The sequence below is a fragment of the Barbus barbus genome (assembly GCF_936440315.1).
Source record: "Barbus barbus genome assembly, chromosome: 13".
Lineage (NCBI taxonomy): Eukaryota > Metazoa > Chordata > Actinopteri > Cypriniformes > Cyprinidae > Barbus > Barbus barbus.
This window is the reverse complement of record NC_136741.1, coordinates 28,461,582-28,475,617: the sequence shown is the minus strand read 5'-3', so window position 1 is coordinate 28,475,617 and position 14,036 is coordinate 28,461,582. Positions and strand designations below refer to the sequence as shown.

Below are 14,036 nucleotides of genomic sequence, written 5' to 3'. Positions count from 1 at the left end.
ATAGTTTTACTTTTCGTTAACAATAACACCATGAATGACTTTATTGCAGGAATGATCAGGACTCCTCCCAAATGTTTTGTTTTGTGCTCAATTTTGAAACAAGACCTCCCCGAGATGTCCTCATAGCATAAATTCCAGCGACCAAGAATCATGCTTTCCATGGGATTCCATGACCCCTGCTTTGAGGACATTTATCTTAATAAAAGAGCAAGTAATGCAGTTTGACGCACAAGGAAACACGTAATCTTCTCTCAAACACAAACCATAATTGCTTACCTTCTCCGGCCACCGAGTGTGTTTACTCCAGTGAAGGAGCGGCTCCGCTGCACCATCCCGCCGTCAGCCGGACAATCAAACTTCAGCTTTACTGACATCTCGCCTCCACGTACAACACACACAAACACAAGAATAACAGTTAGAAATGGACTTTTAGTTTGAGTCATAACCTACAACCAATCACAACACCAAAACAATGCGTTAAAAGGCACTCAGAACATGTTAGGATCTTGAAAATTAGAAAACATCTGAACCAATTTTGTCACATTTGCATTTGTTACCCACACATCTGCTGAACATGAAGCTCCTCTTCATGAATTTCTCTTTTATCAACTGAGCGGCTACAACTTTAGTGACAGCCACTCTATTCTCCTCAATGACAAATGTCCATGTCTCTGTTCCATCTCTCCTCATCCCATAATTCATTTATCCTCTGTTATTGTACACAGTTTTTTAACATTTCTCAGACGCAGAGGCCCCAAACATCTACAGTGGTCCCAAAAAGACACTAAAAGTTGTCACAAAATGAAAATTCACCCTATCTATCTTCTTAATGCATGTTATAGATCTTTACTGTGAACAATTTATCTGTGCATGTTTCATTTTTGCAGTTTTTTGGACCTTGTAATGTTTAATGAAATTGCCATAATTGGATATTCCAGTGAAAAGGACAGACTGATTGTATTAGACTGCAAAATATACAAATTAACTGGCATTTGTTTCAAATTAAGAAAAAATACAAAAAGATCATTTGAATTTGAGTACAGATGCCACTTTGTAAATGTTTTTAAATGTGGCTTAAGTGTCCAAATGCAGTTTAACCTCACTGCTGTTGGCTGTAAAATTCACTTATGGCTTTTGCACCTGTTTGGCTCAAGGAAACGTTTTTGTTGACAGTGGCACACAAGAGAGAGACAGAATGGAGAAAGTGAGAGGACGACAGGATGAAGAGGAGAGACAGAGGACAGGAAAGAGACAGAGAGAGATGTCTTGATTGCAAACGCAGAGTCGTTATCATTCTCTACAGGACAGTAACTCATGTTCCTTTTCCTACAAGAGGAAGAGAGAGATCTCTGGGGTAGATGAAGAACTGTGGGGGGTAGATGGGCAGGGGGTTTCAGAGAACCATGTTTGTAAGAACCATGGAAACAGTGTTATGACAGCTGCTGTCACTATGACAACGTGCAGTTAACCCTGTTGAAAAAAACAACATATGCTGGTTAGTTATGTTTTGAAGCATGGCTGCTGGTTTGAGCTGGTTTAAGCTGGTCCTGAGCAGGAGCTAGTTGCTTAGGACCAGCTCATGACCAGCTACCATCTGAAACCAGCAGCTATGCTTAAAAACATATCTAACCAGCATATGTCGGGGGGTTTTCAACAGGGAAGGAAAATTTAAAACAATCGAAGAGTACGTTTTTCATTTTTTAAATGAAAATGAGTGGTGTTTGTCTCTAAAAAAAAAAAATGCAGCCACAATTATAGACTGGAATAAAGTTGGCTTGACGTTGGACGTTCGATCTTCGCATTGATGTACCTCAATTCTATGAGATGGGTGCCTCATTCAATTTAAGTCTATTAAAAAAAAATTCTAGGGCTGGATAAAAATATATAGATTTCCAGTTCTCAATATTTACTCAAATGATCCATATGCTTCGATATCTCCCAATAACTAGCTTTTTTGTCAACGCTTTTTTAAAGGCGGCAAACCGCGGCTGTTGAATCTACAACTGCAGGGTAAAATAAGTCATATCTTACCAGAGTTTACTGTTTGAATTAACGTTAAATGTATTAAGTTTTAAAAAGACGTTTACCGCGAAATAATGGCAAAACACTCATATCCATCGAGTTGTCCTCGCGGGTTACATGTTTCTGCGTGGTCCGTATAGCCGAAGTCTCTTTAAGATTTAGTATTCTATAGTCTTTGATATAGCCAAACAGATCGATTCGCGAATTTTTAATCATCGAATAATTCAAAAAAATTCATGACTTCGTGACTTTTTGAATCAGTCTGACTGAATCCATTAGAGCGGTTTCCAAATCACCACGAAGATATCAAGATACCAGACTGGGTATTTTATTATATTACAAGAAAGATTGATGCAATATGTTACAGTTTATATTAATAAAAAAAATATCTTCGGTCATCGAATTTGACTGATAGCATCGATAGCCCAGTAGGAGGCGACAAGTGACGATTTTCAATTCGTCCAAAATGCTAATTCCTTCAAAAACGAAACAACCAGTGAGTCATTCATGGAATCATTCGTTCAAAACACTCATTTAGTCAGAAACACATCTTCATTTTTAACCAGAAAATTCTGTTTCTTGCTGTAGTTGGTGGAGCACACTTATCAACAATTAGAAAAGCGATAGCACATCTTATCAACAAGTTTTACGATTTTATATATTGTTTATTTCTGTCACACAAATGTTGCAGTTTTGGGCAGGGTACTAATACCATGTTTTTTTGGACTTGATAGTATCATGATTGAGAAAATGCAGTGTGCTTTGCAAAAAGTAATTGAAAAGAATTCTGAACAAGTGTTGTTAAAGGGATAGTTCACCCAAAACGGAAAATTCTGTCATCATTTACTCGCCCTCGAGTAGTTCCAAACCTGTATGAATTTCTTTGTTCTGCCGAACACAAAAGAAGATATTTTGAAGAAAGTTTGTGACCAGGCTGTTTTGGGCACCGTTGACTTCCGTAGTAGGAAAAAAAAATACTATGGAAATCAATGGTGCCCCAGAACTGATTTGTTTCCCACATTCTTCAGAATATCTTCCTTTGTGTTCAGCAGAACAAAGACAGTCATACAGGTTTGGAACTACTCGAAGGTGAGTAAATGACAGAATTTTCATTTTGGGGTGAACTATCCCTTTAATATGCCATGAAACACAAGTGCTGAAATGTTGAACCTCCTTCAAGCAAATGGCACTGAGGTTAACCAAAAACAGCACACTGTTGTAATTAACCCAGTCCATCTGTGTTTTGAATTGTTTTTCCCCAAACCATGCAAAAAACTCATTTAATTCTCCAAAAGTAGCTGTGGGCATCCAAATGCAATGAAAACTGAGGAATTCAATACATCCTTGAGGACATAAACACCAGACAATGTGTGCGTCCACAATATAAGAGAAAATCTTGTAAATGTTTGGGTTTACGTGTTAACAGATCACAGAGATTCATAACAATAGATTATAACACCATTTTAATTAAATTTACACAAACAGTTAAAGGGATAATTCAACCAAAAATGAAAATTCTGTCATCATACTCACCCTCATGTCAAAGTCATATGAGTTTGAAGCAACATGCTGGTGAGTACATAATGTCAATGTTTCATTTTGGGTTAACTCTTCCTCTGACAAGCTTCAGTCATACATTTCTTCGATATGAATAATAATCTACTTATTTGCAAATGACATCTCTAGTTCTGTGCCCATAGTGAATATGCATTTATTTATTTATATGCACACACACATCATTCTCAGTGGGATGTGCAGTAAGACGTCTGAGAGCTGGCCAATCAAAATATTAGCAAAAGGATCATGTCTAACATGAGAAACTGCCATACTAAAACTTTTTTCCATTTGTTTTTTGGCAGGAGGAAGAAAAACAGAAGGGTGTAGAGGGGAGGTATTGTGGATTGACTGGCTTGAACCGTGATTCAGAGTATGATTGCTGTCATTCCAAAAACACAGAAAAATTGGGCTTGAAATTTTGCAGCCATGTGGGATAATTGGACATGGCATATGCGTTAACACTTACCGATAACACTAAGCAGTCAAGTATGTGAATCTTCCTGGAAACCGCCTGATTGCCATCGATCATTTGTACAGGGGACTCTCGCCAAAGGGAACAGATAGCTAGTCCAGAGCACACGAAGTTGTGGATCAAGTAAAGCACTGGGTAATGATGGCATCGAAGGGGGGAAGGTTCACAGTCTAGGTCATTTTGATGGGATGGATTTTGTAGGACGGCGCAGGAAATAACATATGTAATTTGATATGAAAATGTATCCAGTTTTACAGGTAATTCAGTGAAAACCAGGTATTTTAGCAGTTATTTTGATAAAATCTGTAACACAAAAACGTCAGCCAACGATAGCCAAACCTTTATGACTTTCTTCTGTGAATCCAGAAAGTCCAAACATCAGTTGACCCCACTGACTCTCATTAAAAAACAGATATTTTTCAAAATATCAGGTTTTGTGTTGCTCAGAAGAAACGACATGAGGCTGAACAAATGATGACAGTTTTCATTTTTGGGAAAAATCCCTTTAAGATCATTAGTCTAGATGCTTAACCATGAAACTACCACATCATGTGAGACAACCCATATGAAACTCGAGCCTCAGCATCTTTTGAAGTCCCCCAGCATCTTCTCTCATAAATGTTTGAAATAGAAATGAGTTTTTAATGACACTCATTAACATGCCTGTATGTAAGCTGCCTATTTCCATGACCCAGATGGGAGTTCAACCTTGATGGTCTGTGCACAAATAGACTGCAATCATCAATATCATACACATTAACAGAATTTATTTAAGATTTATCACATTGCACATTGCATAGAACTTAGTCATAACAAGAAACAGACATAATATCCAAATATCCATACATTACAGACAGGAACCAGCTTGGTATGTAGCTTAGTCAGGGTCAGGCCATTGCTTGAATACCAGAGTCTTCCTCCAAAGCATTGAAAGATTCGAAAGCATTTCCATGTGCATTTTTGTGAACTCTACCGTATGTTGTATATTAAGAGTGATTTGTGAGCTCCTTGATTGCACAATTTTCGTTTTGCCTTTTGTTTCTCATGGTTTATGATTCTGCTTTTATCTGGAACTGAATCTCTGCTGAATAGCGCCTGAGTCATAGACTTTACTCTTAAATAATGTTCACGAAAGAGATCTCAGGGGGTCTCAGCTGTAAATGAACTCTGCGCCCCTCAGTGCGAACCACACAGAGCTCATACACACCCACACACAAACACATCACCCCATCAATCCATACGGGAACAAAGCCACGGATGACAGCACTCAGAACATTAATTAAATAATGTTGACTTGAACATGTCACCTTTATTCTTAGTTACTATTCTTGGTGCTTAGTGCTTACTAAGGCAAAGATCACTGTAACTATTGCTCCTACTTGGGGTTTTGGAACCCTTAAATGTAAATATTACAATAACGATACTTCAAATTGTCCTGATGTTTGAGAGGAGATGTTCTGCTTAATGGTTTTTGCCTAACACAGTCTCATCCCAACTCGTCACATATTGACGCTTTGGTTTTTGCGTCGCTTTTTGACGCTCAAGGTACCCCTTTCGCGTCACTTTTCGACGTGAAGGGAAGGTAATTTTTTTAAATAGGAAACAATCACACCTCTACATATATGCAATAATGGCAACCTTATTATGACGATAAAATTCCCAATAGTGCGTTAGCATATCGACGCCGAAAAATTACGCTTCCCTTCACGTCGAAAAGTGACGCTAAAGGGGTACCTTGAGCGTCAAAAAGCGACGCCAAAACCAAAGCGTCAATATGTGACGACTTGGGATGAGACCGGGTTGTTTTGCCTGTCAGATTATACAACAGGTAGAACACTGTAGATTTGTATTCCATTGAGCCATGCTTTAGAATATCATAAAGAATATCACATGGGTCTGATGAATAGCCACCTAGCAACCACTCAAAAGAGCTTAACAGCTGCATAGAAATGTATTAAAAATCTATCAGAATTCCTTAGCAATCGCATAGCAATGCATTTGTTGCTACCCACAATTCTCTAGCATCCACATGCTAAAAACCACTCAGAACCAATACCTTGGCAACCAACAACTACTGTAGGAGCTACTCACAACAACCTATAGCAGCTCCATACAAACATGCTAAAAAAAACACTTATTGTAGAACACCTTAGCAGCTATTCTTGAGAACATTTTCTACCTCTAGCTGTTTAGAAGACTCATTGGGCACTATATGTACGGGTCATGAATTAGCAAATATGCTAAATAAACTTGAGTTTCAGGGATCTTGTGCAGATTTACAGGGTAGTTACACACATCAATCTTAAGTTATTATGAGTACACACACATTACACATGCTCCGAGTCTGGCCATATTAGATGACAGAAACATGTTTTCATTGCAGTAATGATAAAGAGAGCAGCATGTGAGTGCAGAACAAGGAGTATAGAGAGAGGATCGCTTTGGGAGAATTTGAGAGACTAGCAAAAGAAAAATTAAAAAACATTTATTTTTGTTTTTAAGTACAGACCTACCACAAGAAGGGAGCATAGCAATATAATCGTCATATACTACTAAAATCCAGTTTAATAGTCCAGATGCAGTATCTAAATCTTGTTATGTTCAAAATTCTCTTAAATGAGCTTAAAATGAGGGTCAGTATCAAGTTATGGAGTGTTAAGGCATGTATTCTGCTTGATTACATTTAAAGACCTCATAAAGTGGTTTGACCAAAGCAATTTGCATTCCTGCTTTTACATATTTTAGTTAACAGCTTCACAGCTAAGCAAAATCGTGCAGTGCTCATAAAAGCATACTACCATAATACTGTTTTTGCAGTATGTACAGTATAAAGATTCATGGTGACTGAATTCTGCTGGTCAGGTGTAGTTATCTTGTGATCTATATGGCATAAACTTGCCAAAGCTAGATTGCTTGAGTTGAAGGTAGGTGGAAATTCCAGGCTTTCTCCATCTAGACAGTATTTGATTGGACAAACAATGTAGACCGTATACTACTGTAAACAACATGTGTCTTCATCAGTTGTTTCTTTTCTTTTCTTTTTTGTAAACTTTTCCAAACTTTTCCAAAATTTTATGTTCAAATATATGCATATGCACCTTGTAAACAATATGTTCTCTGTCATTTCTATCTAGTGTCTTCTTTTTTAACCAGCACACTAACTTAACTACACCTGTAAAATCAGCATGAAGTGAGTAAAGACAGTAAACACATGAGCATGTGAAAGGAAACATGGTCGTCTGTTCACGTGGCTTTGTTTATGTTTTCTTGAGGGATGTTTGGCCCCTCTGCTCCACAGTGATATATATGTTGTTGTGTGTGATATATGAGTGACTGAGAGTGCATGCTTCAGAAAGGCCATATAAATCACTGAGAGATCAGATGCTTTTTTTCCACTGCATCACTCTGCGACCCCATGAGGCCTCTACACATACTCATATGCTTTCACTCACAGTTCAGCATGATTGCATTAGTATTCATAGGTATTTGTATGTACAATGTTCTCATTCATTTTATTGTAAAATATCATTGTGGGGTGCTTCTAAAATGTCAAATTTAAGTGTTACTGCGTGCTCTGTGCCTGCTCAAATGCATTGTGAAGGTGCAATGTTGCACAAAAGCCAGATTAAATTATGCTAGTGTAAAAGTATACAGTTGTAACTGCTGTGTAAATGCATTTATTCCACCTCTGAACAACATTAAGCAGTCTGTGTAAAGACACCTGTATGCCACTTCAGAAGCACTTCTGTTCCACCTTTAGATGGTATTTGGCATTAGATACCTACAAATGTTCACAAACTCTGACACTTTTTATTTATTTCATTATACTTGCATATTATTTTTTGTTATTATATTACTCTAAATACATATTTAAATGTTTATAATATTTATAAAATATATTATTAAGCAATGATAATATGTAAGATTAAATATATAAAATTTATATAAAATTTAATTTTAATATAATAATGTAATAAAAAATATTAAGATAAAATACAATCATTTTTAGCAATATAAAAAATAGATTTTGTGACCTGTACATGTGTTCATAATTACCAGACACAATTAAATGTTTGAATGCCTATAAACAATAACAAGGTCACACTGTGCAATTTTCACACATTTTTTAATCGGCTTTTCCATCTTTTCTTAATCTTCTCTTTCTTTCAAACATGCACAAGCATAAATGTTAACAGTCATTAGATGAAGGCAGTTGAGAGGGCATAAGAATGTGGGTAGGTTGTAAACCTGTGTTAATTTGGTAACCTAAAAACACATGTTTCACTATCACAACAAACTTTCTCATAATTCCTCCTTAAACCCAAACTGTGGCAAAGCTTTGCATGTACGTGGCTAATGGAGATGATTTTTATATTAAGGACTCCTGATGTTTGATGGTTGAGTGGAATGTTTTTGCCAGATGTTGCATCTTCCCCTTTTTCCTTCTTTTAGTCCTATGATGATTCATGACCTTGTCTCTCAATAATCAGTTCCTGATTTCTGTCCCATATTTCCACTATGCCAAAAGAGGATATGTATTCTCATGATAGTAATACTGAATGATCGCCTATCTCATGATTAGCATTATTTATGGGGCTGTTTTTCTCATGTAAGTGAATCTAGGAATATAAAAGCCCAGAGTTGGTAATAGTAGTTCACCAAGGTTGTCTACATGCAAACATCCCTCTAGATGGCTTGTTAGCAAGTTTTTAAGCTTAGCTTTCATGCACACAAGGGGATTTTCATGTATCGGCAATAAGTCTAATAGTTTTCTTAAGGGTGTTCTTATGTGATGTTTAATGTTACTTGAAAAGAACATCCAAGAGTTGAGACTAGACAGATGTTTTTTCCATGTGCTTTGTGAAGCTGGTTAACTACCAGGAGTAAAGCATGGATTTGGTATCTGAGCCCATCTGGCAGGTTGCGACAGCCACAGAATTGGTTAGTGTCTCGAGAGTTTAAGGTCACTAGACGTCTAAATCTTCTCTGAATCGTAGCTTAGAAACTGAAAGTTTTGTATTATTTCAGTCCAGTCTATGGATTATTTTATCCAGTAATATGACGACAGTGCTCTGTGTTACTATAACAACTTTAAAAATTATTCAAATAAAAAAAGCTTTCAGCCAATTGGAGCTTGTTGCCAGAGGATGTGGGCTAACATTTCATCCAGTATTTCTCTATGAGGCATTGTCTCCATTTTACCTAAACCACTTTGAACTCCTTCACCTCTGGTTTCTGGTGAAGATTGAACATTGGCTTGAAAGTTTTCTTGGATGGCATGGACTAGGCAAGAGAATTAAGAAGCAGCTGTCCAATCCAAACTATCTATGAGGTTTTGGATTATACAGCAGATGTATACCAGATTTAGGTGGAAGGGTTTGTGGCAGGATGGTTTATTCTGTAAACTGTCATCAGGTGAACAAGGGTTTAATGTTGCATGTAGCCACATCCTTTACCAATGGTTTTCTAAAATTATGGATTTTCATTCTAGATCAAAGATATATTGTTGCCCCTTTTTGAATGAAACGTCTGCTGTTTTCAGTTACATTTGAATCTTTATTTTTGCATGAAAGGCTTAGGTCCATAACACTTCATACTTCAGAGAACAGTTCATAATATAACACAAATGTGTGTTGCATTGTTCTATGGTTAGTTTTCTCTTTCAGTTCAACTACTGCATTGTAGAACAACAGTTTGAAGAGAATCTGGCTTGAGTTAACTGTCAACATTGATGGACTACGATACTACCTGAATAACATGGTTTAATTGCGCAAACATTTGACAGTAACTTGTTCAGTTTACATGCACAAACATTTGTGTCCTATGGCATATGATTATCAGTGCTTCTTACAATGCTTAATGGTCCTTGCTTGCATTGGGTTTTTTCAGCTTTTTGTTCAAAATTTTGCTATTTTAAATAAACTTATCCACATTCAAGTTGATAAAATAGAATAAATGTTTTTAAGCAGAGGCTGTTTTTTTTTTTTTTTTTACATATTACTTGCACAGATATTCATACAACAAAATATTTTGAGGGCCATAAAGTTTTGGTCAAAATTTTGTGAAAACGCTTGTCCAAAATGTGCATCTTGCTAAATAGAGGTTTGTAGTTTTTCTTCTTTTTCGTCAAATTTTTAAAGGTCTGTAAGTAACCACCTTACCTGAACACCCTAGCAACTGCATAGCAACAGCTTGACAACCACCCACAACACCGTAGCAAAACTACAAATCTTCAACTTTTAGTTGGTTTTTGTCATGTTTTGAGACTTTGTCATGTTTTGCACTTCACAGACAAAAATGACTGTCCTCAAATGCAGAACAGCATGAATGCTTTCATATACCATGAATTATGTGATTAACAGAGGAAATGCATTGCGTGGTTAGAGCCCTGAATGTTTTCAGCTCTGCTTTTCGCATGTAAACAAATCCAAATGACTACCTTGCATCTCGGCGGCGAACCAGTGCCCACTTGAAAGTGCAAGAGAGTTTTCAAAGCAGACAGTGGGAATGCCAACAAAAGGTTCAATTAAGGCTTCTTGTATTTTTATTTATTTATTTTTTGCTCGGCCTCCATGTGAGTCGAGTTTTAATAGATCCCAGAGCTTTAGGGGGCTGTACATCCTGTTTGTGTGTGCCATATGGGTTTAAGTGTGTGAGAGGCCAGTCAGTAAAGCAGGCCATGAACAGTGTCAGTGTAATTACTCTTCACTCTCTTTCAGTATCCTTCTTTTTCTTTCCACTGTAATAGTTTACAGAGATGTTCCTAATGCACTTCCAAGTCATGTCATTTTTCAAAAAGTCAGACTTGCTCTTTGGTTTTGAGGTCACAATTTACAGTTCTCAAATATTATTTCATGCAGATTTAATATGTAATTAAATTGAAAGTAATTCATTACAGTTTCAGAAGAAAATGCAAGTGCAAAATTCCAAGCTTGCTAGGAAATTTATACACTGAGGGTTACTTTCAGTATGAGCAATAATAAAGACTTGCAACAATGAGTGAGGTTGACAATTTATTTTTATTTTTTTTGTCAAAAAGATTTGACATACTGATGGCACTAACAGTCAAAGTAATAATTGATTTATTAATTATAGTAATTAATAATGAATACAAAATAATTAATTATAAAGTAAAAATTATTTTAAAATATATGTTTTACTACTTATAATAATAATTTTATTAAAAAGTATTGTAAGTAGTTTTTTATATTTAATTTTATTTGATTATTTTTATATTTTTGTTTTAATTATTATTATTAAAATTTAATGAAAATAATACATTTTTTAAATAATTCAACTTTAACTTTTTATCATTGTTACTGTAATAGTATTTATTATTATTTAATATTTGAACTCATACATTTTATTATTATTATTATTCTTGCTGTACCACAGTAAAACAGTACTTTAAAAATGGTATAATGTATTTAGTATCACTTTATCTATGAGTGGTTTTAGCATATTAATAGAATTACAAGTCAAAGCACCACTTTTCAATGCTGAAAAATTGTTTAAATCAGCCTAAGCTGGTTTGCTGGTCTCCTAACCTGGTCAAATCAGGCTGTCAGCTGTATTTAAGGCTAAATTCATAGGTTGGATTAAAAAAAAAAAAATCTCTGACATTTACATGCCAGGCTATATAATGATTGCTGTGAGCAAGACAGTATTGTGTGTGTTTATTTGTTGAAAATCTGTCAGGGCTGTATTTAGCACCCATATAAGGCTAACGTGTCTGATTGGTGTCTGGTAGGTAGACATGACTAAACCCAACCTGGATTTTGAAACTGTGTAGTTTTGTATAGAGCTAAGCAGGAGCATCTTTGTCAAACCTAAGATTTTATAGAAAACCAATAAAGAAACTTTTGAAACCTCCTTGACTGCTGCTATCTTGATGTGACCTCTCTGACAGTCCTCACAATTAGTATCCCTTCATTCTTGCGGATGGATCTAGTTGTGGCGGTGTGTTTTTACAAAGTGGGGCTTTCCGCTCTGGCTTGGGTCCACCTGGGTCCACCTCGCTTTAAGTTCCTCCACCAGAGCGGTTGTACTTTTGGCTGCATGTTTGAAGTGCAAATCCCTCCTTTTTCTGCACTTCCTACACTTCTCTCCTTTTGTTTTTCTTGTGTAAACGAATAAAGCATTGCAGAAATGGAGTGAAAAAAGGGTGAGTTCATCGGGGATGAGAGCGTATTGGATATGTGGGTATCTCAGCAGGGTGTACCACCACTGAAGTCAATGTTATGAAAACACTGTTTCTCTTACTTGTCTCGTACATAGCTGCTCTCTTTCTATATGTAGCCATGCCACACCTTTTAATAATGCAATCTGCTCACATTCCAGTATGTTTCCTTTGTATGTAATATAAACATTTGGAAATTGCATTTCATATCTGATTGAAGAAGAACGTCTCAACTTGCACCTCTCCTGCTTGGCATTAATGTATATAACAGAAATGAAAACGGCTCACCCCTGATGGCGTACGAGGAATGAAATATGCACAATCGTGCATCCCAATCTAGCCTCTAAAATCTATGAATTGTATTCAGTATTATAAACTACATTTTTATATTTTTTGGTGAACTAGCCCATGCTTTCCTGATTGAGCTGGTGAGTCAGTGATAAAGGTTTCAGACAGATAATAACTTGTGTTTTTGTGGCTGGTCGTGTGTTATCTGAAGCAGACCACCAGCTGAATTTTGGAGTTGTCGTCTAGGTGCATCAGTGTAGATAGTGTGAGACATGATTCCATATACACATATGGTCGTATATAAACAGGATGGAAGAGTTTTGTACTGTAATGAAATGGGAATCTTTGTATAGTTTCTGCTTCCAGAACAGGAAGGCAATGGATTTACCAAGCATTTGATGAATTAGAAGGTTTATGTTGAGGGCTGAAATTAAATTAAACGGGTGTGTTCAATTCACACGGGCGACACCGAAGACAACTTGAGTTCTGAGATGATCATTTCTTGGGAAAGCCCCACCAACTCACACAGATGTTGAAGAATCAGCGGCTGTTCTGAGAACACACATTCTTACAGACGCAACTAATCAAACGCAGAAAATTAGATTCTTGTTCATTGTTTCTTCCACTGCAATGTTCATAGTACAGACAGGTCAAATAGTCATGCATTTACCATAACAATGTAATCATTTCATATTTTTTTCAGTATTGTGCTTGGGCCATATAAAACAAAATCCCAAATGTGCCATGGTTGCCTGCTGAACAATCATTGTAACAATAAGATACAAAGATATTAATATTTATTTTGTTAAAAAATATTTAACAATAATTTTATAATTAATTATTAGTTATTAGTATCATCATTATTATATGCAAACATTTATTAATAATAATAATATAATTATTTATTATTTTAACTTATATTTGTTATTATTAGAAGTTATTTAAAATAATTGTTTTATATAATTATTTGTAATTATATAATTAATAATAACGATTAATTTAATTTTTTTTATATGATAATAATAATAATAATATGTAATAGTTTTAAGTTTATTTAATGTGTATATTCAAATTTAATTATTTATTATTATATTATTATTATTACAAGTAGTAAACATTTTAGCATTTTTATTTTATTAATAATAATAAAATATTTTAATTTCTTGTTGTTGATGTTGTGTTACTATTATTAGAAGTTACTTAAATGTTTATTTTATATATATATATATATATATATATATATATATATATATATATATATATATATATATATATATATATATATATACAGTATCTCACAGAAGTGAGTACACCCCTCACATTTTTGTAAATATTTTATTATATCTTTTCATGTGACAACACTGAAGAAATGCCACTTTGCTACAATGTAAAATAGTGAGTGTACAGCTTGTATAACAGTGTAAATTTGCTGTCCCCTCAAAATAACTCAGCACACAGCCATTAATGTCTAAACTGCTGGCAACAAAAGTGAGTACACCCCTAAGTGAAAATGTCCAA

The 14,036-nt window shown here is 35.4% G+C and overlaps 1 protein-coding gene across 2 annotated transcripts in view; it reads right to left on the bottom strand.

Moving 5' to 3' along the window:
• Positions 1-14,036, bottom strand: part of LOC306879066 (RIPOR family member 3-like) — a 48,241-nt gene that overhangs the window by 30,565 nt on the left and 3,640 nt on the right. For both annotated transcript variants that reach the window (XM_079431755.1, XM_079431756.1), the window contains exon 2: positions 277-379. In XM_079431755.1, coding sequence (XP_079287881.1) covers positions 277-374 — 98 coding nt within the window. In that variant the 5' untranslated portion in view covers positions 375-379. The remainder of the gene's footprint in view (positions 1-276; positions 380-14,036) is intronic.